Here is a 24581-nt window from a genome sequence, read left to right as displayed (position 1 = left end):
TGTGTGTATTCTATGGGCCGTGTGGGCAACCTAATGGGAGAGAAATCTTGAGGAACAGGGCTGTATTGAAGAGAAGTGAGCATTGGCATCTGTCTGTTGGAAATTGCCTGTGTATGATTTTGTTAAAAAAAAAAAAATGGAGAATTTAGGCAGAAAACGCAGTAAGACCTTTTCCCCCAAACAAACAGAAGTGTGTCCTTTTTCTGGGGATGGAGACACGGCAGGTCCGTTAGGTGGAAAGATCTCAATGAACATCAGTGGCTAAAGGTGGTTGGCAATCTTGCATCTTAGTGGGCAGAATTTTCTGAAGTGTTTGTTGTACAGTTTTGTGTGTCATCAGGCCCTGAAAAATTCCTCCTTCTCTTTTTTGTCTCCTTTCCCATGTTTATGGATGATGACTTCAACCTCGGGTGCCGAGCCGAGTTCCCCGGGAGAGAGAGATCTGTAGGAGACTCACAGTAGCACTGATCCAGTGGGGAAGCCCAAAGTGGGTGTAAGGTCGAACAGACTTTGGTGAACCAGTGAGATTACAAGAGTAATTGCTGAGGGAATGTTGATGAAATGGGGATCAAATGGGGCAGAAGTCCTGTGGCCAGCATAGATGGACTTTTCCTGAAGGGTATGGGTCAGTGGCTCTTCTCGACCCACCAACCAAGGTGATTGATACCTGGTTAGAATATCAACCACTACTGCTGGTCCCTATAGCAAGTATGTGGTGTCATCATTTTGTACTTTGTATTGAGAGCTGACCTTGAAGGTCCGTGCCCCATCCACAGCTGCCGTGTGTTCTCATCTTCCCCACAGACCCTGGAGGGCTGTCCCTGTCTGCCTATAATATTTTTACCTAACTTAGCTGTCTGTAATATTCCCATTACCTCTGCTGAATCATCACCAGAAACCTATCTTTAGCTTCTTTTTCATGTCACAACTTACAGTCACATTCAGAAGTTTCAGGACAGAATTGCTCAACTTCTTTCAAAAGAAAAGACTACAAAAGCATTTAAGGGTCCTGATTTTCCCTTACAGTGATTATCTGAATGTGCTGAAAGCCCTAATGAGTCAAAGAATTTCTGGCCTTCATACAAAAGCCCATGCATCTCCTTCAGGGCATGAGCTGGAGTTGGGTTAGGGTCATGACCATCTTGGTGGCTGGTTTTCTCTATAGACCATGTGGCTGGAAGCCAGGGCCAGCTGGGGCTGACACTGCCTATGGGGCTCTAAGTGGAAGGTAATTGTACCCCAGCTCCACCCATGGCGGCCCACCCAAAGATTACAAGGTAGGAGTCTCCAAGTGCCATATGCTTTCTCCCAGGGAGCCAGATTCTCTAAGAATAGTCACAGTGACATCACAGAAATGTTCTGGAGTCCCAGAGACTCTGACTCCCCTCACTTTTCCAGTGGTTGGTTTTAGTCCTCTGCTTACAGATGGTCTGGTCAATGGTTTGGGAGAGAAGGGGAGGGAAGAACATGCAGACTGAGCAAGTATCTCTCCAGCCCCCTCCTTCGAGTCCAAAGCTAAGAAACTGTGACCAGAAGGTTCTCCATCCTCCAGGCACTTTGAGGGGGCCTTCCAACAGGGTTCCTGGCCTCAAATCCCTGTTGGGCTCCTTTGGGAGGCTGCTGAAAGCTGGCCCTTCCTCTGGTCAGAACACTGATTTCTAGAGACTTAACATCCCATTTCTGCAGATTTCCAGATGCCCTGAAGCCCATCTGTGGAGCTGAGTGCGAGAACCCTGGCTCCAATTAATGTGAATGGGGAAAAAATGCCACTCGCTGTTTAATTGATGCAACAAGGAGAAACAGAACCTTGTTGCTTGCAAGTGCTGGGCTGGGAGATGAAGGCCGACACACCAGGACATAAAGGAAGTTGGCCTCAAGAGCTGCTCTCTCCAGTCCTGGTGCCCTTGGTTGGTGACCTAAAGCAGTCCTCCTCCTGCCTCAAGCCCCAGGATGTGGCTGCTGGGTGCTCCTTGGAGGTGACAGGCCGCAGGTCAGGGATGGCGCTGCTGCAGGAGGAAGCTCCTTCTGTCCGGTTACTAGCAAGCATCAGGTCTCAGTGTCCTGGGGTTTATTTCTGTCTCTGGCCTGGGCTCATGTCCCTCCCTAGACCTCAAGCTGGGACACAGGGTGCCCACCTTGGTGACTGGGACTTGCCCTCCACCTTCACAGCACTCAACTGTACCTGTGGTGGGAGTGGGGTGAGCAGGTGGTGGTGGTGGTGAGGGGGGCTCCGGGCTGTACCTCAGGCCAGCTGCGATTCCCACCTACACCCAGAGGTAAGCAGAGGTGCTCCAGGACAGAAGCCAGAGAAGGCAGAGAGGCAGTGAAATCAACTACTCCCCTGCCGACATTTGCAGGGGAAAAACTGAGGCTGGAGGAGCCTTAAATCAGGCCCGCCGGAAGCCGGGTGGCAGAGGCCCCTCACAACGGCCGTCTGTGCTCCGTCTGTGTGCTCCGTCTGCATTCTGTTTAGACAACGGGACCCAGCCCTACCCCTCTTCAGTCTTTCCAGCCAGCAGCATGGTCACATAAGCCCCTCTCTGAATGAGAGCAGACATTTTTTAGGCAGTGAGTCAGACCTCATGTCTCATCAGGCTGCTTGAGGAAGCCAAAATAGACTCTTTCAGAGTCATCGCCTGAACTGCCACAAACTCTTCCTTGTGTGAGTTCTCCCTGGGCCCCTGGCCCAGCACCAGTTTCCTCAAGACACCAGTGACCTGGGGGAAGCCCAACTTAGCAACTCCTGCCATTATTTTTAGCACAAGCAAACACAGGCGCGGAAGAGAAAAGAGTCTCTAATTTCCTCTCAGAAAACCCATCCTTGCCCTCCTCTCCTCCCCCACATACAGTGGGACCTAAGGCCACTGCAGGAGGCCCGGGGAGCGAGGGGCCCCAGTCAGCCCAGGAGTCACCACTAAGTAGAATGAAATGCTGGACTACCGCTGTTACTGCTGAGGGGAGGCTTGGTGGTGAGAAAGCTGACAGGCGCAGAGTTCTCTGGTTCCAGCCCTGCAGTAGGCATTTCATGGCTTCTGTCCTGTCGGTCCTTCGTGGCCCGGGGAGGTGGCCACGTTGTCATTGCCTCCTCACTGAGAAAGTCACTCAGGTCGAGCGTAAACCAAACAAGGGGCTGTGTCCATGCCTTGGTGCCTGGTTCTCTTGTGCTCCCCATTTTCTGAATGTCTCTGTACTGGTTGGGACAAGCGTGCTGGAATAGTTGGGGGTCACACAGGTCGAGATAGGGCATAGCCAGCCCATTTGTACCTTGGGCTCAGGGCCTGGGCAGTGGGTTATTCAGGAAGCCACATTTGCCTTATTTGTTCTGAACCAAACTTGTCACTTTCCAAGATTCCGCATCTGTTCTCAATTCCTCCACAGTGAGGAGATGGCCCGCCGTAAACAGTCAGCAGGGAAACTGCAGCCAGCTTACTCCCTTCCTGAACCCTAGGGGCGCCTCCGCTGTAGCTGCCCCACTGCAGCCTTCCCCAAGGATGCCTCTCCTTCCCAGAGTCCTCTGCTCTCCATCTGCCTCTTTGTGATGCCTCCATGCAAGAGGAACATTCCTGTCACCCAAAGCCACCTCCTCCTACCATAAAGCACACGTGTCCCCAGGGTCCACTCATGTCCTCCAGACACACCCAGTTTCCTAGGGCCACTTCCCCCTTACTTACAGCTTACACCATCCCTACCATATTTCCCTACCATATTTCTACCTTAAAATGTGTCCAAAAGACATCAGAATGTGATTCTCTTTATTAGCTTAGAGAAACCAGGAATGAGCCGAGTGCTTTGAAGGGCCCCTGCTTGTTGAACATAATAGGGCTCAGCGCCCAACACTTAGCCTCACTAATGGCCACAGAGCTCCACAACATACGGTGCACACTCCATGCCTGGCACTTCCTTCCTTTCCCATGTCTTCCCTCTTTCTCCCCTCACCACCCTCACCCAAGGTCAGATTCCCAGCTGGGCAGCTGCTCGCAGGCCAAGCGGCTCCAGACACTAACCACAGACCCTCCTTGCTCGCAGACACTACCACAGCATGGAGGTTTTCACCCACTATGACCTGCTGAACCTCAATGGCACCAAGGTGGCCGAGGGCCACAAGGCCAGCTTCTGCTTGGAGGACACAGAATGCGAAGGAGGTATGTGTACGAGGGTTGGGGGCTTCTGAGGGGCTCCTGCCAACTCTGGGTAGCCCTGGGCACTGGGGACTCTCCATGTCCTTTGTCTGCACTGGACCTTTGTGTGCCCGCTCTCTGGGGCTTTCCTGGGATACAGGTAGGGGCTCCATGGAGGAGGGGCACCTGCAGGAAGGAGACGCACATGGGTAAGGTACAGAGGGGCGTCCTGTTGAAGTAAGAGCAGAGGAAGCAAAAATAGGAGCTGGGGCAGCAGGGCTAGGGGCTGTTGCTGATGGTCCCTCCTCCACCCCTGCCTGCAGATATCCAGAAAAGTTACGAGTGTGCCAACTTTGGGGAGCAGGGCATCACCATGGGCTGCTGGGACATCTACCGTCATGACATCGACTGCCAGTGGATTGACATCACCGACGTGCCCCCTGGAGAATACCTGTTCCAGGTGAGGGGTGTCAGGGAGGGATCCATGGCACTGCTGTGGGAAGGGCCACCCCACAGCCTCCTTCCTGGAGGTGCTAGGAGCAGGCCCTGGAGGCCAGGCAGTGCCAAGGCAGGTGCTACACAGACCCTCACATCTAGCAGGTCAACTGCATGAGCAAGGCGGGAGGGCATGTAGGGCCTGGGGGAAGCCAGGGTGCCTGGGATGTGTGCAGGTAGTTCAGTTTGCTCAGTACTTGCAAATAAAAATTCACCTGCAGGCAGGCTTAGCTATTGGGCCAGGAATTGGCTCCCTGGCCTCGAAAGCTGTTCACTCCTTTGGCCTCCCTTTAAGCTCCTCTCCCCTCCACCCTGACTTTGCTCAGTGACCTCACCCAGTCTGGATCTGTCATGTGGGGGCCGAAAGCAATTCCACAAGGAGCTGGTCACTCCCTAGTGTTGGTGATGTCCCTCTCTCAGAAAACAGGATCTGTAGAGAGGCCACTGTCCACACAAAGCAATGAATCTGTAGAATGTCAAGTGCTAGGGACAGCCTGGGAGCTGTTTTGTGGGGCCCTCCCAGGGCTTCCACATTTGGTGTAGGAGGATGGCCAGTCCTGCAGAGAAGGCAGGGAGCTCGGGGATGCTCCATCCTGGGCCCACCTGGGAGGAGACACAGGAGACACTGTGTCACCTTTGCCTCCTCTCCGGCACATAGCAGGCTGAGTCATCATTTTGACACATCCCCACCCATCTTGCTTTCCTGCCTGCCCTGGGTGGCAAGGTGGGTGACCAGAATGCGTGATTCTGCCTTGAACACTTTCCCAATGGTGCATGGAGGCAGCCCAGGGTTTGGCCTGCAGTCCCTGCCACCAGACGGAGTTTCCCTGAGGAATCAGCACCTGCAGAGAAGTGACCACAGGGGTTTTGAGAGGTTGCCCTGGCAGTGCCAGAGGTTGGGAGTCAGGCAGCCAAGCCCTTCCCCGCCCATGAGCCTGAACCGGACTTGGAGAGGCCCAGCCAAGTGGCTCTGTTCTACTAAATGAGTACCTGTGACCGCGTGTGCATGGACAGTAATTGATGACTTCTGTTGGCCATTTGCCGTGAACAGTGACACTGTAGATTCTGACAAATGCCATCAGTTTAATAAGTACACTTTATTGAGGATTTATGCCGAGCTGGGCTCCGCTTTGGCCCAGTGAATGCATCATCCCATTAAACAGCAGGGTAAGGTCTTACTACCGTCCTCATTTGATGGCCCGGCACACCCAGGTCACATGAACTCTGTAGTCTGCGTCCTTGGACTAAATGAAGCAACTAGCAGATGGACTCATGAGGGGCATCGCAGTGCTTCTGATGAGCCAAAAGAGAAATATTTGCCTCCTCCATGAGGAGAAGCTCTGGGTGCCTGAGAGCACTGGACAGAGGTCACTGCACCCGAAGGTCCATGTCAGTGCAGGGACAGGAAGAGGGCACCAGGTGGCAAGGAGGGGAATTCCAGGACGGGACCTGCATGCAGTGTCACAGGCCCAGCTCTGTGGGCCACTCGGTTCCAGTCACCCTTGCTTTGTCTTCTTTCTTGTCATTTCCCCAATTGACAGAAACACAGGAAACTAAACCCCTTCCCACAGCCTGATGACTCTGGAATGCAGCCATACAGCGGGAGGGGCTGTGGGGACCACGTATTCCAGCCCCCACTTCTTCTCCCCAGGTGGGCCATGCTGACCCTGATGGCTCTGACTTAGGCCCTCATTCTGTCCCACGGCCCTTGTGAACACACCTCAGGGACAGCTGGGTGGGCAATGGACCCAAGGGCCACAGTGTGCAAGGCGTTGTTTGCCTCTGGTCCTGTGGCTTGGGATGAGGCATCAGTTGGTTACTGAGTACAAAAGAGATCAAAGAAAGGCAGGCCATTCCGGAGCAGGACCTTTAGCACTTGGTCAGCAAGGGCACGTCTAGACAGCCGGGCCAGACGCCGGTCCCCAGGGTGGCCTCTGCCTGGCCAGGCCACAGGCTGGCTTCAGTTTCCATTTCTCTTCCAACAGGCCAGTCTGGTAAGGGGTCCTGTCCAGGGCCCTCTGGAGCCCCACACCTGGAATGTCCCTTAGCGGTTGTAGCCCCTCTGAATACACGCAGCCCCTGAGGAAAGTCCTGTCCCATGTCCCTTGAACCTTCACTCACTGCCCCAGCCAGATTTGTCTTGTTGCCTCTGCCTCCTGTATTTGCTTCTCTCCTCAGTTCCTCACCCCAAACCTCCCCTTTCCGTCCCTTCCCAGACCCCTCTCAGCATGAGGTCAGCCCTGGGTGGTGGAGCAGAAAGGGCTGTAGGGTCACCTGGTCCTAGGCCCAGGGGTAGAAAGGGGCCCATACAGCCACCACTGCCGTGAGGCAGCCCTCTTCCTTCTCCCTACCCCATCTCTGCAGCTGGCTTCCTCTTCCTTCTAGGAAAGGCCCAGCTGTTTGTTCTGGGGTCCCAGGAAGGGTGACCTTGCTAGAGGCCTCCCCTTGTGACTGAGACAGGCAGGCAGAAGGTCCTGAGGTCTCACTGTTCCAGGCCATGCTCCTCACTGCCACCCAGCGCTGAGCTCTGCCCTGCCTAAAGGACATCGCCAGGACCCACTTTCTCCCCTCTGGCCAGTCCTGCCCTCAACTGCTCTTTGTTGTTATTGTTGTTTTGTTTTGTGGTACCAGGGATTGAACTCAGGACCTTGTGCTTGCCAGGCAAGCACTTAGCCACTCTTTGGCACCTCCTTTGGCACCTGCTGCCTTTAGAAGCCAGGCTAGCCTTGGCAGACCTGAGCTGTGGGTACAGGACGACCAAGGAGGGAAGTAACAGCAGCTTCTGACTTGATTCCCCCCAGGTTGTCATTAACCCCAACTATGAGGTCCCAGAGTCAGATTTCTCCAACAACATCATGAAGTGCAGGTGTCGCTATGACGGTCACCGCATCTGGATGTACAACTGCCACATAGGTAAGGCCCCGGGCCTGCCCCGCCCCACCTTGGCCCACCCTCAGGCCAGGGCAGAGCTGCCCTACTTTCTCCAGGAAGCAGAGGCAGCAGCCAGCACCACATTCCTGGGTTCAGGAGACAGCAACTGGCTCCAGAGGCCTGGGCGGAGGCTGTTTCATAGCCAGCTCTGGCCCAGCAGAGGGCGGCACAGAATGGGCTGCACCCAGAGAGCAGACCCTATAGCTCTTTAAGGGCTTGAGCTGAGTCCACCAACTCATCATGCATGGGGCCTCAAAAATGTGGGTGTCAGCAAAGGGTAGGCTGTGTACCGGGTTCTCCTCTGTGAAAAATTAGAAGCAAGAACCACTGTTACTTCTTGTCTCCATTTATGCTTTTTTTTCTTGGATTATATGACTCGGGATAACAAAGAAAGCAGAGCTTTCGGCTGTGCAGGAAGGTGACAGTGAAATTAAAGACACTACAGCCTGGTGGCACTCAGTGGCCCCGGCTCAGGTTAAGGGCTGAGCATCTCACTGGCCAAACCTTCTCCCCGATTCCCCTCCTCAGGCGGCTCACTGAGTGAGGAGACAGAACAGAAGTTTGAGCAGTTCAGTGGACTCTTAAATAATCAGCTCTCCACGCAGTAAGGACGCCTCGGGGTCACCTCCTGTCTTCGGGTCAACCCGCATCTCCCCGGGGGCCATCCAGACTCAACTCAGGAGGAGGTGCGCCCTCATCACCAGGTGCTGTGGCCTGGGCTGGCCTCGGAGGCTGGGCTTGGCTACGGGGCTGTGGGAGCAGTGCCGGGAGTTAACTTGCCAGCATCTGGAGTGACACGCAGGCTGCCATCGGCTTGCGCCAGCTGAGCCATGGTCCACCCTCCACACGACGCCCCTAGACTACACGGTTCATATGGGGTGGATTCCCTCTGCGGCGAAACACAGCACATGGGAGCTACGTGCCCCGGGGGAGGCCAGGGTGACCCCCAGCAGACTTGAACACAGACTTCTCCTCCCAGCCTGCCAACTGGCTCTGTTCAGTCCTAAGTACAGTAGTCCACCCCATCCACAGGGATCCATTCTACAGACCCCAGTGGACGCCACACACCAGTGCCAACCCTACATATACTTTTTCCTACACATACCTAGGATAAAATTTTATTTAGGCACAGTAAGAGGTTAGAAAAAATAGCAAATAAAGCAACTATACCAATATACTGTAATAAAAGCTGCATGAATGTGGTCCCTCTCCCCAAGTAGCTTACCGTGCTTTTGCCTCACTCACAGGAAGCACTTTCTGCCTTCTCTTGGCATTGCCAGGGACGGGACTCTCACCCTTGGGCCATTGTTCAATAAAATAAGTTTTACTTCAACAGGGGCCCTGAGAGTCCGCAACAGTGGGTCTGATAAGAGATGACGCTGGGTGGCTAACGTACACAGCGTGGATGCGCTGGGCAGAGGGGCGAGGCGCGTCCCAGGCGTGAGGCAGCAGAGTGGCTCAAGATTGCATCGTGCTACTCAGGACTGTAAAATTCAGCTGAGAAAGCGCTTCATTTTCCACTTGACATTCTGGACCCCAGTTGGCCTCAAACCTCCGAGCAGAACCTTGGGTAAGGCAGGACTACTGTAACCCTGCCACATCTTCCCACTAGGTGCGCTCACATTGGTGCTCATTCTCGTTGGCGCTTCTCTCCACCCTCCTGCTTCGGAAGATTCCATTACTGTATTTCCACAGCCTTTGAAACACAAGTCATTTATTGTGGCATTTAACATCAGGCATCCGACCGAGCCTTCGAAAATATAGCTCAAAAGAAAGAACAGCCAGCCTGTGTCACTGCGTCATCTTTCTGGTTCTCATTCTGGGGTTACTGATTCAGGGGTAATTGTAACTGGAGTACTGGGGACGCTGGGGCTCACTGACCCATCACAATACACACACACCTGCAACATGGACTAGAAGGTGCTGGACATACACCTGGCCTTCGCCTGAACCTCCGCACCCCCCAGCTCCCTGCTGAAAAGGAGCTTCACCTAGATGCCTAATTACCTCCTTCAGCCTTGGTGTCCCTGCCCCCTACAGTCCAGAGCACCCCGGGAGCTCCTCAATCCAGATTAGGAAGGGAGCAACTACAGCCCTCTGAAAAGCATTCTAGGAAGGTCACAACATTTGACAAAGCCCCAGCAGAGGCTTTTCTGGAACTCCTGGTGCTTTGTATTGAAACTTGTTAGGGTAGAGTAGTTTGGTCAGGACCAGAGGGGACAGCAAGTTTTAAACAGTCATCAGGATCTTCACGAAGGACTGTGTGCCCCTCCCAGCAGCAGGGGGGCGGGTGGCCCAAGCCTCACTCTCACCTGCGAGAAGGGCTTGTGGGGTCAGCCACTCAGGAGTCCACCACGACCCCAAAGCTCCAGCTGGTGCCACCACGGCATCCACTCTCCACAGGAGCCAGCAGAGAAGTCAGAAGCAAAGGCAGCCGCATGCAGTGCTGCCCTTGGGCTGGTGTGTGTTTGTGTCTAGGAGGGGCCCTTCTGTGACCTGCACTGACGTAACACCCAGACCAGCCTGGAGGAGGGCAGGGGATATTTGAACTGGCAGACACCAGGCTGATCACATAAAGCACGGACAACTATTGCCCAACAGGATGCACTGTGGCCAACTGGGAGCCCTGATAGGATCTCTGGGTCAGGGTTCCAGGGTGACCTGGTCTCCAGCAGCCACAGGCCCACGATGGGAGGTGAGCCAGCGCCCCCTAGTGTTCCATTGAAGCAATCATTAAAAGAACTTAAAGAGTTTTTATTTTTTTCAATTTCTGGGATTAAACCAAACTAAGGCCCACCGGGTGGCCCCATGGTGAGGCTGTCTTGATGTCAGTTAAGGCTTATGCTGTTGGGGCCCAGCTTAGCCCAGGAAGCCAGGCCTGGGGCCTCAGGATGACAGGCTGCTGGGGCTGGAAGGCCGCTCTCTCTTTTTGTGTTGGAACCCCAGAGCCCGAGCCACCAGCCTCCGGGCCACAGCTGTGTCTGTCTGTGGCCTCTCCTTTGCCAGGTGCAGGATTTCTGAAAGGAAGCCCCACCAGGTGGGGGGCTTGAGTCAGAGCTTGGCACAGAGCAGCCTAGAGGCTGTGCACGGGAGCCGACTGTTTCCCTGGTTGTGCAGAGGGAGCGGGGAGGGCCACTCCTCCCTGTCCTGTAGGGGCTTTGAGGGAAATCAAGTCAGGATGATACACCTGGGGCCCTGGACCTACAGACGGGACTGAACAGAGGCCTGCTCACCATCCATACAGCCCAGCTGGTCTGGCACACCTGCCTTGGCCTGTTTTGCAATCATGGAAAACTGACCTAGGAGTCCCCACTGTGCTTTCTGGAAGAACTCTGTAAAGGCGGGACTAACATTATTTCTCGTGCACTTGCCGGGTCCCCTCTCGGCCCCAGGCGGTCGGCATGCTCTCCTCCACACCTCTGCCTACCCTGGGTAATCTGACCTTACAGGGAAGGAAATACACTCACAGACTAAGTAGCTCATGCAGAGACAAGCATGGGGGCCTGCCCAGTAGCTCAGTTGTTTAAGTGCCTGCTTAAGCAAAGCAGTCAGGCTCAGGATGCTGTGATCCTCGTGCCTTACCAGACCTGCCCTTAAGGCATCCTGAGCCAGCCAAAACAAAACAAAAAACAACAACAAAGACAAGTGACAGAGCCAGGACCCACGAGGGCTGACCCCAAAGCCCAAGCACTTTCCACATCCTGTGAGGTGGGGCCTCCACAGCCCCCAGAAAGCAGGCCAGGCTCTACCTGGCCACGCCTGGAGGAGGAGCGAATGGAGGGCAATCCCGGGCAGCAGCTGCAGATACCACTCACCCTGAAACCCTCACAGAGGGAACACAGGCCCCTGGGGTTCCTAAAACACAGGGCATAGAAAGGGCAATACCCAGGAAGAGCCTGTGCAGCACAAGCCCGTATGTGCACCTGCACCCTTACTTGGCCTCTGCAGGGCTCTGAGCTTGGACTGTCTGGTTCCCTCCGTGAGTGGCCGGATCTTGAGAATGGAGAACTCCTTGGTCAGGGCTTGGGCAGCTGGGGGAGGCAAGCGGATCTGCATGTGAGCCTCCTGCTCGGCCACCCTGCCCACCCATCCCAGATTCAGTGGTCCGCTCTGCCATATTTCTGGCTGGTAAGACAATGGCCTCCATGCCCCTCATGCCCTGAGTCCCACAGACCTGCCTAGGGGAAGCCCTCCTGTCTCCCAGGTGATGCCCCAGGCTGCCAGTCAGGAGCCACCCAGAGCCCAGCTTACACCAAATTCCATCATATACCACCCAAGATGCCCTGGGCACCTGCACTCCCTGCCCTAGTCCCGCTCAGTCATGCAGCACCTGGCTGTTCATGGAGCAGTGTGACAGAGCTGGGAGGAGGTCAGGTCCTTGTCATCTGCTGCTTTACAAATGGGGAAACAGAGGCCAGGACATGACCTGCTCTTGCCACACTGTCAGGGCCAGGAGACAGCACCTCTAGCTAGAGCCTGCTCTTCCCATGGCAGCCAGAGCTCTCGGCCTTCCCTCCCTGCCTTCCTTCAAGGGGCTCCTTCTCTAGGGTTTTGAGCCCCCAAGGCCCCCAACCCCTCAGTCCCCTGACCATCCTGGTCTAAGGACCAGGCCACAGCGGTGTAGGAGACACCTCTTTCTGGTGTTCAGCAGGCTGACTATGTGGTTCAGCTATTTATAAAGACTCTCAAAGTGACCAGTGGGGTGGCAAGGGTGAGAGGAAAGCGGCTGAAGTGGGACAAGCTGGAGTCAGGGGCAGCTGGGTGGTAGCCCCAGCTTTGACACTCACAGGTTCACGCTGGCATTCTGGGAACGCAGCCTCTGTCTGTGAGACAAGGCACTGTCCCACCGTGAGGCCAACACGAAAACAGAATGAAGATGCCGCCACCTGAACCCTGCAGAACTGCCAGTGTGCAAGTGTGGGGCCCACAACACCAGTGTTTTCTGACAGTCTCATTCCAGATGTGGTAGGACCGAGGGCTTGACCCACAACAACAGAACTCAAAGGCCCTGCCCAAAAGACAACTAAACCCCAAACTGCAGCTCACACTGGCAGCCTGCTGGTCCAAGGGGCCTGCACCTGGAGATGGGTGGCAGTCCACCCAAGGAGCCTAGGGTCCCCAAAAATGCTGCTCAGAGACAGGGTGGAGCCTCAAAAAGCCACCTTACCTGAGGCCAGGCAGGGGAAGATGCCAAGGGCATGTGTGTCATCCACCCACTGGATCTTGAGCCCCTTCTCCCTGTGTGGGGAGAGGACCGAGGCGGTCACAATGCCAGTGCCAAACCCTTCTGTGGCTCTCACAGGCAACCTCCCTCCTACCTCAATCCTCAAACACCTCCACCCAAGCAAGGGCCCTCTATTCCAGGACAGAGGTAACCATTTGCTACCAGGTTTTTCTCCAGAGCACCTGGTCAGCTTCACAAAGACACATGTTACACTATAACAGGCCAGGTGGGCCCGGGTCCACACTGAAGGACTAGGGTGCAAAGGGCTCCTACGGCGCAAGGCCAGCCTGAAGGAAGCACCCTGCCAGCACTGCCCCACCCAGAGGGATGTGGGCTCCGAAGCTGAGGGTTGGGCTGGGGGGCAAACCGGGACTCTGTCTCAGCTTCCTTCCTCTGCATCCAGGAGAGGCCAACAGCAGCTCTGGGCATGCCCAGCTTCTCTGGTGACTCTGCCCACCTGGGCTAGTGGCCCAGGACTAAGAACAGAAAGACATACCATGCTCCCTTCAGCACAGGGAGCACAAAGGAAGATAGGACACAAAGCAGTCAGAAGGCTGTGTGCCTGTAATCCCAGCATGTGGGAGGCTGAGGCAGGAGGACTGCTCTGAGTTTCAGGGAAGTTGAATATAGTGAGACCATGTCTCGAAATAAACAAAGGCAATGAAAAAAAGTACAACAGTGGAGAAAGGCAAATGAAAATTAAGAGAGAGAAAGGCAGGAACTTGGATCCAGAGGAACTGGGGAAATCGGGCAGTCTTGCTCCTGAATAGCTCCCTGGCCTCCAGAGCTGCGTGAGCTGGACGCCCAGAAACAGCTCCCACACCAACATGGGCCTCCACACTCCACAGACCCGCTGGTCCCACGTCTACAACCCCAGCACAGCTCTCCTCTCCCAGCTTCAGCCAGCAGCCTCCCCTGCCCCCAACAGAGCCCGCCGCTCTTTCTGCATCATGAGGTACCAGCAAGGGGCAGGCGAGTGACCTAACAACCAAGGCTGTCCTCAGTGCTCTTCACAAGGCAGGCCCTGCTCCACCTCCACCCTGCGGCCAGCACTCACTGGAACTCTGCAAACGTTGCCAGCAGGTCCTCCGTCTTGAGCACTGGCTCAAAGTCATAGATCTCCACCACATGCGCCAGGTCCTTCTCCCCAGGCAACTCCTCCATGAAGTAGGATGCGTCCAGCTGGGCCTTCTTTATCTGAATGTCCTTCTCCGTCAGGTGCACAGTGATCTGGAGGGATCAGACCCCTTGGCAAGGCAAGCTCTGGCATGCAGGGCCCAGAACATCTGCTTTCAAAACCACTGAGGGTTCTACAGAGAGGGGACAGCCCAGCCCCCAGGAGCCCCCAGCAGCCCCAGACAGGGTAGGAAATCAGGATGCAGGGGTTCACGGGAGGGCCCTTAGTCTACGGGGTCACTAAAGACAGAGCTGGGAAGGCCAGGTTGGTTGCTTCATGTCACCCTATTAGTGAGGCAACATTAAGCAAGTCTGTCCAGCTCCATCCTTCAGGTACAAAAGAGCAAAAGCGCCCACCCTCCCAAGGGCACCCACAGCCGAAATTGAGCAAACCGCGGTTCCAAGGAAATGCAATTTGTAAATAAAAGCTCCAGGCAGAAGGGTGGTTTTCTGCAGTCTAGGCGAGCACCTGCCTCTGCACTCTGGATCATCTTACCACTGTCTTTTTCAGACGAAGAAAAAGACAGAGAAGAGCAAAGGACTCGCCCAAAGTCAACTAGCCCGCCTGAGCTGGGACCCACTCTACACCTCCTACTTCACAGGCCCTGAAGAGCCTTTCATCCAACACCCACACAGAGCCACAAGGCACACCCCCTCCCCACACTCCATCCACCTGTGGCCACACCCACCTCACTTCCGCCCTCCCTTTTCTGGGCTCGAGAGCCGCATCACCTCCTGCAACAGCTCACTGTAATCGTCCTCAGGGCAGCTGGCCTCTTCCTCCTCATCCTCCTTCTCTCTATCCACCAGACTCTGCTCCAGCTGACTCGAATCCTCCTCTTCCAGGGCTGGCTGCAAACTGGACCCTAGCTGTGTGGCTAGCTCCACCCCACCTTCCTTCCCTGAGGGACTCTCGGAGCCTGGGGGCTCAGCACCAGCTGGCTTTAGCCCTGGCTCATCTGAGGGACTCTCAGGGCCTGGGGGTACAGCACCAGCTGGCTCTAGCCCTGGCTCATTTGAGGGACTCTCAGGGCCTGGGGGTACAGCACCAGCTGCCTCTAGCCCATTCTCACAGCTCTGGCCTGGGCCCTTCAGGTCCTCAGTTTCCTGAGTCATCAACACAGGGAGTACTTGATCCGCAGTAGGGTCCCCAGCACTGGCGTCACTGGGCTCTTCCAAGACCCCACCAGCTGGGGCCTCTCCCTCGAGCTCCAGGGCAGAGGTCTCCATCCTATCTTCTTGCCTACGCAGCACCCGGGGCACATACAAAGGCTGGTCTGGCTTTCGTCCCCTGCGCCACCGGCCAGGACCTCGAGGACCAACGCCTGCTCCCTGGTTTGAGGTGGACCGAGGACCACGGTATTTGTCAGGGTGGGAGGCAGGTGGGCGGCAGGGGCCAGAAGGGCCATCTGAACTTGGTACCCTGGAGTAGAACAGAAGGTAGTGATCAAAGTGTGTCTGGCCCCACAGGAATATGGGGCTACCTGTCATGCAGGTGACACCGTCAGCATTAAGTACAAACAAAAGCCAAAGACCTTCAAAAATTCCTTAGGAAGGCATGCTGGTTGAGGCAGAATGCCACCTCTGACAAGTCCCAAAAACCAGCTTGCCTTTGGGTGCTAGAATGAAAGCAGAGAGCTCCCAGTATGTGTCCACAAACCCCACGGGGTAGACACGCTGTGCAACTCTTATTAGAAAAACACTGGGATGACAGCCACTGCAGTAAGTCACATGCATGTTCAGTGAGATTTGAGTGGAAAGAGATGACAGTGGGGCAGGCGCTCCCTGTGCTATCATCTCAGGACCACAGGTGACCAAAAATGTGGGCTGACCCATCCTCATCTGGCCTAACATGGACAGCAGAATTTGCCAGGCGAATTCCACAGCAGTGCATGTCTGCTGAAGCAAAGAGCAGCACTGACTTTACACAAGGGGGGTAGGCAAGCCCACAGCTTCCCTGCCCTGTTCCTGCCAAGCCCTGCCCTCCTGAGGGCTGGCCAACTGGCTCTACCACAAGAAGCCCAGTGCTGGGGCGCTCCCAGGCAACAGGAAACACACCTGATGTCCAGGTGGCAGATGACCGTCCTGCGTCTCCACCCCTCACCAACAGAGAAGCTGCTCAAGAGATCAAACTTCTCCGCTGTTCTATGGATCAGGTACCGCAGGCGACTGGACAATGGGGGGAAAAGCAGAACCCTGGAAAGGGATGGGGAGAAGTGCTGGGGGAAGAGTCGCTTCCACACAATCCCCCCAACCCCCCGGGGGCCCTGCCTCCTGCCAGATCCACGCCCAGGTTAACATGCGCCGGGCCCGTGAGTCCAGAGCAAAGTATCTGGGCATAAAGTCATCCCTGGAAGCTATGCTGAATTACAGAGGAAAGATGCGGCTGGACGAGACTGACGGTGCATGTTCTTACAGTGAACGGCCAAGGTCAGGGTCAGCTGCTAGCCAGTTACCCGGGCGCTGCACCTGGGGGAGGCGACAGATCCTATCCTTCCTCAATGAAGCGGCTCCCTCTCTCCCGCGTACTTTGACAGCTGCTTCTGCAGCAGGAAGCGGTCCAGCTCCTCCTGGACGCAGTGGACGAAGTCATTCTCGGTCGACGATAAGAAGACCCCGTCCAAGCAGAGAAGGGCCAGGGTGACCGGTGGGGGAGGCTGCGGGGGAGGTGGGCCGGGCTGCAGCTCAGAGCCCAGGTCCCGCCCGCGCCCGGCCCCAAGTGTCGGCGCCCACAGGGCCCTGCAGACTGGCCGAGCAGGAGGCCGACTCGGGTCCCGGGCGCTGAGGGGCAGGAGGGGTCGCCTGGGTCCCACCAGGGCCGCCTCCCGCGCTGCCCTCGTCGCCCCGGCCCTGAACCGCGTCGCCCACTCACCCTACCCGCCGGGAGTGGGAGACCAGGATGAGAAAATACCCCACAGCCCACGAAACTTACCGCAGTCTCCCTACGCGTCGCCGCCGCCGTCAGTATCCCCATGCGCCTGCGCCCTCCCGCGAGCCCCCGAAGTCCCCGGCCCTGGCGGAGCCTCAGCGCCACCGTGCGGCTTGGGGGAGGTAACGCAGGATCGGCGAGGGGTGGGCTCTTTGACGTAACCGGGCCGGGGGCGGAGCCTAAGGCAGGCCGAGCGGAGAGGGGCGTGGTTAGGCGTGGCCTTGCGGGGGCGGAGTGTATACAAACACGACCAACTGCTCCCACCCGGAATGGGCTAGGGATTACATTCCCGGGAAAATCAGAAAGATAAAATGGCTTATCCAGAGTTAGCATGGTAGTCAATTCTAGAGTCTTTCTCTAAGTAAAGGTGGACCTTACTGCAAACTCCACTCTAATTTTTTCCCCAGGTGGAGGCAGAACTAGATTTTCCTAAGTTTCCCCTCCTCGGGAACCTAAAGGAGTAAAGAGGAAGGGAGTTTCTAGGCACTAGGTGTTCTGGCACTCTGGGCCTTCCTAGGACAAGCCACCGGCCAGGGGTGCTCATGTGGGCAGCTGGATGGGCAGTCGCTAGCACAGTGATTTGCAGGTGAACACACACTTACTACACTTTTCCCTCGTGAATCATTCCAGCACCCACCTGCATGGGGCTTAAAAGTGCTTGCTCTCAGCCAGCTGCTAAGATGGGCTGCTATAACCTAGGAGACCAGGGCTAGAATCCTGCTGTTCCCCGAAAAGCATTAAAATATAAGCCCTTGGTCACCTGAATCCAGAAGCCCAGGGCAGTGCATGGCAAAACAGGGCCTTGGGCAGACATCACCTAAGACCCAAGATTAGGTCCAGTCTGAGCGGGCCCCGCCTTGGGGTGTGAGCACCATGCGGAGGCAGAGCTGTCCCTCAGAGAAGGAGCAATGGAGAAAACTGAGATTTTGCTCTCTCAAACTTCCCCTGTCCCAAGTCTTTCTAAGAGACAAGGAAGGACATGATGCCATGTGTACCGGAGCCATCTTCCTCATGGTCGTATAAGAACAGACCTACGCTAGAGACAGCATGCACATGGAGAAGCCAGGTGCAGTAGCACATGCCTGTCATTCCAGCTGCTGTTCTTGGACAGCTGAGGCAGGAGGATCAGAGTTGGAGCCCAGCCTTGGCAACTTAATGAGACCCTGTCACAAAAGACAGCTCAGTGATACAGCACCCTTGGCTCTGATCCCCAGTAGTTTTTTAAAAATAAACCTCCCCGTGGAGAAACAAACTCCAAATCCGAAAGCACACCCCCTTCTCAGAGCTAGCCCAAGACTGTGTTCAGCAAATTCATAGTTTTAGTAGAAACAAAACTCTCAGAGGAGAGCTCCTCATGAACCCCGCTTCCTCCACACCCTGTGCATGAATCCTAGAGGCTGAGCAGGTAGAAGCGTCTGCACTCAGCCTCCTCTGGGGGGTGGGGCTCATCTAGGGCCAGCTAGGAACCAGTCATGGGAACCGCAGTGGTCTCCACACATGATTGGGAAGCAAACAGCAGGCGAAAGTAGACCGATGCCCACTCATTCAGAGGTGAGTCAGCATCACAAAGAGCAGCGGAAGATTAGTGCAATTTCTACAGCAAAGAAACGCTTAACAAGAAATTGATAGGGGATAAGGGCATCACGGATGAGTATGTTAAGAACACAAAAGAAAATGTTAGTGAATAGCTGTCTCATTCTCCAGGAAGCCTAAGAAAGCTTGACTTCTGTGTTCAATGATAAAGACACTTCAACGTGGGTGACGGCTACCAGGGCCACTGGATGATGTGAGAGAGACCCCAGGGGCACCAACAACTGCAGTCGGAAATGTGACAACAAATCAGCAGCTTGGCATAAAACAGAGACCTGCTGCTTCCGTGGCGCTTGCCAAACAGCCCTTGCAGGGGCAGTGGTTGTGTGTAGTGCAGACAGGAGCATGTGCCGACCTTTAGCCAGGGCCGCCTAGCTAAGGGGGGCAGAGTTCACCCTTGAAAGCCAGATCTAGCCTGGCTGCCAAGTACCTGCTTTAAGACACCCTAAGACTAAGACTTTCCATCCTTAGGATGTCCTTAGAGGTGTCTTAATGCTGTGGCTTATGGCCAGAGACAGAAGCTAGGAATGCGTACAGTAGTGTGAGCAGCTAAGTGTGCGCCAGGGAATGTTCCCAGAATGGGAGGCATGGGGGATATAGTACAAAACAGAAAAACCTAAAACCCCCACCAAAGCTTTTTTATTCTAGGCAAAGGGCCAGAAATGAGTGAATGCGGCAGCCTAGCAAGACAGAGAACTTCGTGACAGTGGCAGCCAAACACCATCGCCCCTCACAGGAGAAAGGCCCCAGGGAGCACGGATTGTCTCCCTGCCCACAGCTGCCAAGCACCGGGAACTTTCCACCAGGATGCAGTCAGAGAAGCCAGAAAGGGAGCTGGGAGAGTCAGCCACTCTTTGCAGTGTCATTAGAGATCCCGACACACCTGCACTTCTGCCACTACCCAATACCAGCAAGATACCCCAACCCTTGCCCCTGCGGTGGTTTAAGAAGAGGCCTGGGGACAGAAGGACTTTCTCCTTTGATCAAGAAGCCACAGAGGAGAGGCAGCAAGGCATATGCAGCCCATGGCGAGGAGGGTCTGCGGCCTCCTTAGGAAACCACAGCATGTCAGAGGAAGCCCCACAAGCAGTGCGCAAGGAAGATAACATCAACCAAACCCAACGAAACTGGAAACAAAGGCGGTAGAAAAATTAGTAAAACGGAAGGCTGTCTCTGAAAAGACCAAGGCCCGCAAACCACGACCAACCCTGATGTAGTGAGAAAAAGAGCCAGAGGAAGAAGACTGGCGTTAGCAACAGAAGGCACGAAGCAGAACCTTGGCCAGAGCCTGGTGTCACCTAAAGGCTAATAAGGACCTACCACAAGCAACTTAATCAGGGACAGGTGAAAACGCAGGAGAAATTCAGGCCTAAAATGCCACTTAGACCATTCCCTTTATGTAAAGGTCCTGAACGCACAAAATTTTGAAGTGGAAAGTAGATTAGTGGATGCAAAGGCTGAGAACCAGAGGGAAGGAGTGGGCAAGGGAGGGGAGAAGCGCACGACACAAGGGCTGAAGTGCATGTCCGTGTGCTCTGTGTGTGTGGGTGTGCGCTGGGGATAGCCCCAGGACCGTTGCACTGAGCTGTGTCCTCAGCCTGGCTTTTGGTTTTTCTGTTTTCGGCTTGGAGGCATGTTCTCACTAAGCCACTCAACTGCCCAGTCTGGGCTCCACGTTGCAAAACACCCCGCATTCAGCTCCAAGAAAGCCGGAGCCAGGGGTGGTGGCCACACCTAGAATCCCAGCACTCCCGACGCTCCGGCAGGGGAATCAATATGAGTTTGAGACCAGCCTGGGCTACAAGTGAGCTCAAGTCTAGCCTGAGCTGTATGGTGGGACCCTGTCTCCAAAAGACAAGATAAATAAGTAAATAAGTAAAGGAAGCAGGGAACAAATATTAATTGAAATTAGTTTTATCTTAAATTTATCAGTAGCTCTCATTTCATATAAAATATATTAGATATATAAATGATATTTATAAATTAAACTTACGAATGCTACATATTTAAATTTGTTATTTTTGTAAACTAATATAATTCAAAATCTAAGTAACTATGAGAGGCCTTTTGTGAAAAAAAAAAAAAAAAAAAACATATTTAAATTTGTTATTTTTGTAAACTAATATAATTCAAAATCTAAGTAACTATGAGAGGCCTTTTGTGAAAAAAAAAAAAAAAAAAAGCTACTCTCAGACATGCAAAAGTCCCTAGAACACTACATGAAAGTCAAAGAAAAAGCCAGGCATAGTGGCACCACCTGTAAACCAACACTTGTGAGGCTGAGGCAGGAGGGTCACTGTGACTCCTCGGAGAGTTTTAGGCCAACCTGAACTACTACGTGGGGAGACACCATCTCAAGAAACCAAATAAGACAAAAAGAGTAAAGCAATTAAAGCAAAATATGAATACACAGTTCAGCCCTGGAGAGCCACAAAAGATTAATTAACATACCTGAGAAAGGAAAAAAAATTACTTGAACAGTTGTGAAAACTAAAAAGTAACACTATTTCCTTGAACAAGAAAATGTGAATTTTGGCACCCGAGAAGGGTCCACCCCAGCTCTAGCCAGCCAGCGGCGCGCAAGGCTCTGGGGACAGGAGATATGGCTCGCGAGCTTCGGGCGCTGCTGCTGTGGGGCCGCGGTCTTTGGCTTCCACTGCGACCTCCGTTTCTGGCGGCCGCCTCAGGAGGAAAACCAATTCTGTGTCCTCAGAGGTCCACAGTCCAGCTCAGGAGCCACTGGCAGCAGCTGGCTTCTAGCTTCTATGCAAAACAGCCATACAGCACGCAGGCTGCGGAGGACAAGAAGGAGGAGCCCCTGCACTCCATCATAAGCAGCACAGAGGCGGTGCAGGGTTCTATCTCCAAACATGAGTTCCAGGCAGAGACAAAGAAGCTGTTGGACATTGTGGCCTGTTCCTTATACTCAGAAAAAGAGGTATTTATACGGGAGCTCATCTCCAATGCTAGTGATGCCCTGGAGAAACTGCGCCATAAACTGGTGTCTGATGGCCAAACATTGCCAGAAAGGGAGATTCACCTGAAGACTGATACTGAAAAAGGAACCATCACAATCCAGGATACTGGCATCGGAATGACACAGGAGGAGCTTGTATCTAACCTAGGCACGATCGCCAGGTCAGGGTCAAAGGCCTTTCTGGAAGCTCTACAGGACCAGGCGGAAGCCAGCAGCAAGATCATTGGCCAGTTTGGAGTGGGCTTCTATTCAGCCTTCATGGTGGCTGACAGAGTGGAAGTCTATTCCTGCTCTGCAGCTCCAGGGAGCCCAGGCTACCAGTGGCTTTCAGATGGCTCTGGAGTGTTTGAAATCGCTGAAGCTTCAGGCGTTAGAACTGGGACCAAAATTATCATCCACCTCAAGTCAGACTGCAAAGAGTTTGCCAGCAAGGCCCGGGTTCGAGATGTGGTGACAAAATATAGTAACTTCGTCAGCTTCCCCCTGTACCTCAATGGAAGACGCATGAACACCCTGCAGGCCATCTGGATGATGGATCCCAAGGAACTTGACGAGTCGCAACATGAACAGTTCTACCGCTACATTGCCCAGGCCTATGATAAACCCCGCTATACCTTGCACTACAAGACAGATGCACCACTCAACATCCGGAGCATCTTCTATGTGCCAGAGACGAAACCGTCCATGTTGGATGTGAGCAGGGATCTGGGCTCCAGTGTGGCTCTGTACAGCCGCAAGGTCCTCATTCAGACCAAGGCTGCAGACATCCTGCCCAAGTGGCTGCGCTTCATCCGAGGTGTGGTAGACAGTGAGGATATCCCCCTAAATCTCAGCTGGGAGCTCCTGCAGGACAGCGTCCTCATCAGGAAACTCCGGGATGTTCTGCAGCAGAGGCTAATAAAGTTCTTCGTTGACCAGAGCAAAAAAGATGCTGAGAAATATGCAAAGTTTTTTGAAGATTACGGCTTATTCATGAGGGAGGGCATCGTAACCACGGCAGAGCAAGAGGTCAAGGAAGACATTGCGAAGTTGCTGCACTACGAGTCCTCAGCACTGCCTGCTGGGCAGCTGACCAGCCTTTCAGACTATGCCAGCCGTATGCAGGCCGGCACCCGCAACATCTACTACCTGTGTGCTCCCAGCCGGCACCTGGCTGAGCACTCACCCTACTTTGAGGCTATGAAGCAGAAAAACACAGAGGTCCTCTTCTGCTATGAGCAGTTTGATGAACTCACCTTGTTGCACCTTCGTGCATTTGACAAGAAGAAGCTGATTTCTGTGGAGACAGATATAGTTGTTGATCATTACAAGGAAGAGAAGTTTGAGGACTCATCCCCAGCTGGGGAGCGCCTATCCGAGAAGGAGACAGAGGAGCTGATGGCCTGGATGCGGAATGTACTGGGGTCCCGAGTCACCAATGTGAAGGTGACTCTCCGCCTGGACACCCACCCTGCCATGGTGACTGTGTTAGAGATGGGGGCCGCCCGGCACTTCCTGCATATGCAGCAGCTAGCCAAGACCGAAGAGGAGCGTGCACAGCTCCTGCAGCCCACGCTGGAAATCAACCCCAGGCACACACTCATCAGGAAGCTCAGTGAGCTGAGACAGCGTGAGCCGGAACTGGCCCAGCTGCTTGTGGGTCAGATCTATGAAAACGCCATGATAGCAGCAGGCCTTGTCGATGACCCCAGGCCCATGGTGAGCCGCCTGAATGACCTTCTTGTCAAGGCCCTGGAGCAACACTGACAGTCAAGCAGCTGGTCCTGCAATGTGAGGTGCAGCTCAGAGGACAGATGGAACTGTGTGTTTCTGCCTGGAAAGTGACCCCCAGACAAAGAGGAAAGACAGACGCTGTGGCTGTGACCACCACCGTGAGCTTTATTTACCTCAATTAAAAGCTATTTCTTAAAAAAAAAAAAAAAAAGAAAAAAAAGAAAGAAAATGTGAATTTTAAAAATTAAAATGTTGTCTCAGAGATTAAACCACTGGTTCAGATCAAAGTAAAAGTATTTTCTTGAGTGATTAAAAAAAGACTATTACTGTATAATTTATGTGGAGTACAAATTGAAAAAATCAAGTGGCTTATAGACTTTTCTAGCAGCTCAGATACCAGAAGAAATGTTAAGACCAGAATATTCTACAAACTATGATGTCGTAGAAAGATAGTCTTCAACCCTCGATAGCACCGGAAGTGTCTCAGAAATTTTGCAATAGGAAGTGGAGCGGTAAAAGGTGAGGACCCCAGAAGGACCAGACAGTTTGGGGACAGCCTGGCACCTGTCCTGTGCAGCTTAGCTCTCAAGACTTTTCTGTAAAATCCATAAATAACTGAAAATGTGTCTCTAATGAAGTCAGATGTGGTACTGCACACCTGTCCTCCCAGCACTGGGAGGCCCAGGCCAGCCTGGACCACTTAGCACGTTCGTGGCTAGCCTGAGCTGCAGAGTGAAACCCTCCCTGGGGCTAGGGGGTGGGGGACACCCTAGCGAAGGGCGGTGTGGAAAAATGGAGGGCTCAGAGCCACCAAGGAATCAGAAGGAAGAAGGAATGAGAAGCCTTTCTGTCCTGCTTTACCTGGCTGGCCTCCGTGACCCCCTAACTCACAGATGCATGTTTGCTGTCTCTCAGTTTCTGGGAGACTGTGGTCTCAACGCTGCTGAGTTCTGGCCTTTCTTAAAGGGCCAGAATAACAGAATGCAAGATGGTGCTGGGGCTACCTGCTATGGGCTGTGGAGCTCAGATCTGTCTTCATCTCAACCTCTGAGCTCCTGCAAGGGACAGACAATTTGGGGACAGCCTGGTGACTGGGATCTGCAGATGTTTGAACGTCGTAGTCACCCACTGGGATTCACCTTGGGTGGACTCCAGGATTCCACAGAGCAGAATTCGTGGATGTCCAAGTCACTTCCATGAAAGGGTGTGGCACTGCACATAACCCACACACGTCCTCACATACACTTTAAACCATCTCTAGATCCCTTACTAGACCTAGTACTCTGCAAATGCTGCTAACTAATGACTCTATTGCATTGCTCTGGAAAGATGACAAGAGCTGATACCCGCTCTGTGTGGGCATCACTTCTAATTGGTCTACGTTTGCACTGCATAATGATTACCTTTATTGCAGGAAGTTGGTGCGTA

The 24581-nt window shown here is 54.0% G+C and overlaps 3 protein-coding genes across 6 annotated transcripts in view; 2 read left to right on the top strand and 1 right to left on the bottom strand.

The window, feature by feature from the left end:
- Positions 1 to 9319, top strand: part of Loxl2 (lysyl oxidase like 2) — a 76521-nt gene extending 67202 nt beyond the window's left edge. For both annotated transcript variants that reach the window (XM_023714670.1, XM_004630664.2), the window contains exons 11-14: positions 4027 to 4142; positions 4442 to 4578; positions 7415 to 7526; positions 8073 to 9319. In XM_023714670.1, coding sequence (XP_023570438.1) covers positions 4027 to 4142; positions 4442 to 4578; positions 7415 to 7526; positions 8073 to 8152 — 445 coding nt within the window. In that variant the 3' untranslated portion in view covers positions 8153 to 9319. The remainder of the gene's footprint in view (positions 1 to 4026; positions 4143 to 4441; positions 4579 to 7414; positions 7527 to 8072) is intronic.
- A 961-nt stretch (positions 9320 to 10280) lies between these two features.
- On the bottom strand, positions 10281 to 16942 carry R3hcc1 (R3H domain and coiled-coil containing 1). 3 transcript variants are annotated; one of them, XM_023714709.1, is made up of 10 exons: positions 16877 to 16942; positions 16474 to 16601; positions 16003 to 16140; positions 15001 to 15367; positions 14677 to 14943; positions 14441 to 14446; positions 13826 to 13998; positions 12712 to 12782; positions 11480 to 11575; positions 10281 to 10561 (listed from the first exon to the last, which is right to left on the bottom strand). In XM_023714709.1, the coding sequence occupies exons 1-10, from the start codon at positions 16916 to 16918 to the stop codon at positions 10431 to 10433; spliced, it is 1419 nt and encodes a 472-aa protein (XP_023570477.1). In that variant the 5' UTR covers positions 16919 to 16942; the 3' UTR covers positions 10281 to 10430. The 3 variants fall into 3 exon arrangements, with proteins under 3 accessions (XP_023570477.1, XP_023570475.1, XP_023570476.1); XM_023714707.1 differs by having other exon boundaries at positions 14677 to 15367; XM_023714708.1 differs by lacking the exon at positions 14441 to 14446 and having other exon boundaries at positions 14677 to 15367.
- Positions 16943 to 21009: 4067 nt separating this feature from the next.
- Positions 21010 to 23201, top strand: LOC101573835 (heat shock protein 75 kDa, mitochondrial). Its single transcript, XM_004630663.3, has one exon. It carries the CDS (start codon positions 21066 to 21068, stop codon positions 23184 to 23186), a length of 2121 nt encoding a protein of 706 aa, XP_004630720.1. The 5' UTR covers positions 21010 to 21065; the 3' UTR covers positions 23187 to 23201.
- The last annotated feature ends 1380 nt before the right edge of the window (positions 23202 to 24581 follow it).

The sequence above is a fragment of the Octodon degus genome, unplaced genomic scaffold (genome assembly GCF_000260255.1).
Source record: "Octodon degus isolate 3935 unplaced genomic scaffold, OctDeg1.0 scaffold00036, whole genome shotgun sequence".
Lineage (NCBI taxonomy): Eukaryota > Metazoa > Chordata > Mammalia > Rodentia > Octodontidae > Octodon > Octodon degus.
This window is presented reverse-complemented; position numbering and strand designations above follow the sequence as displayed.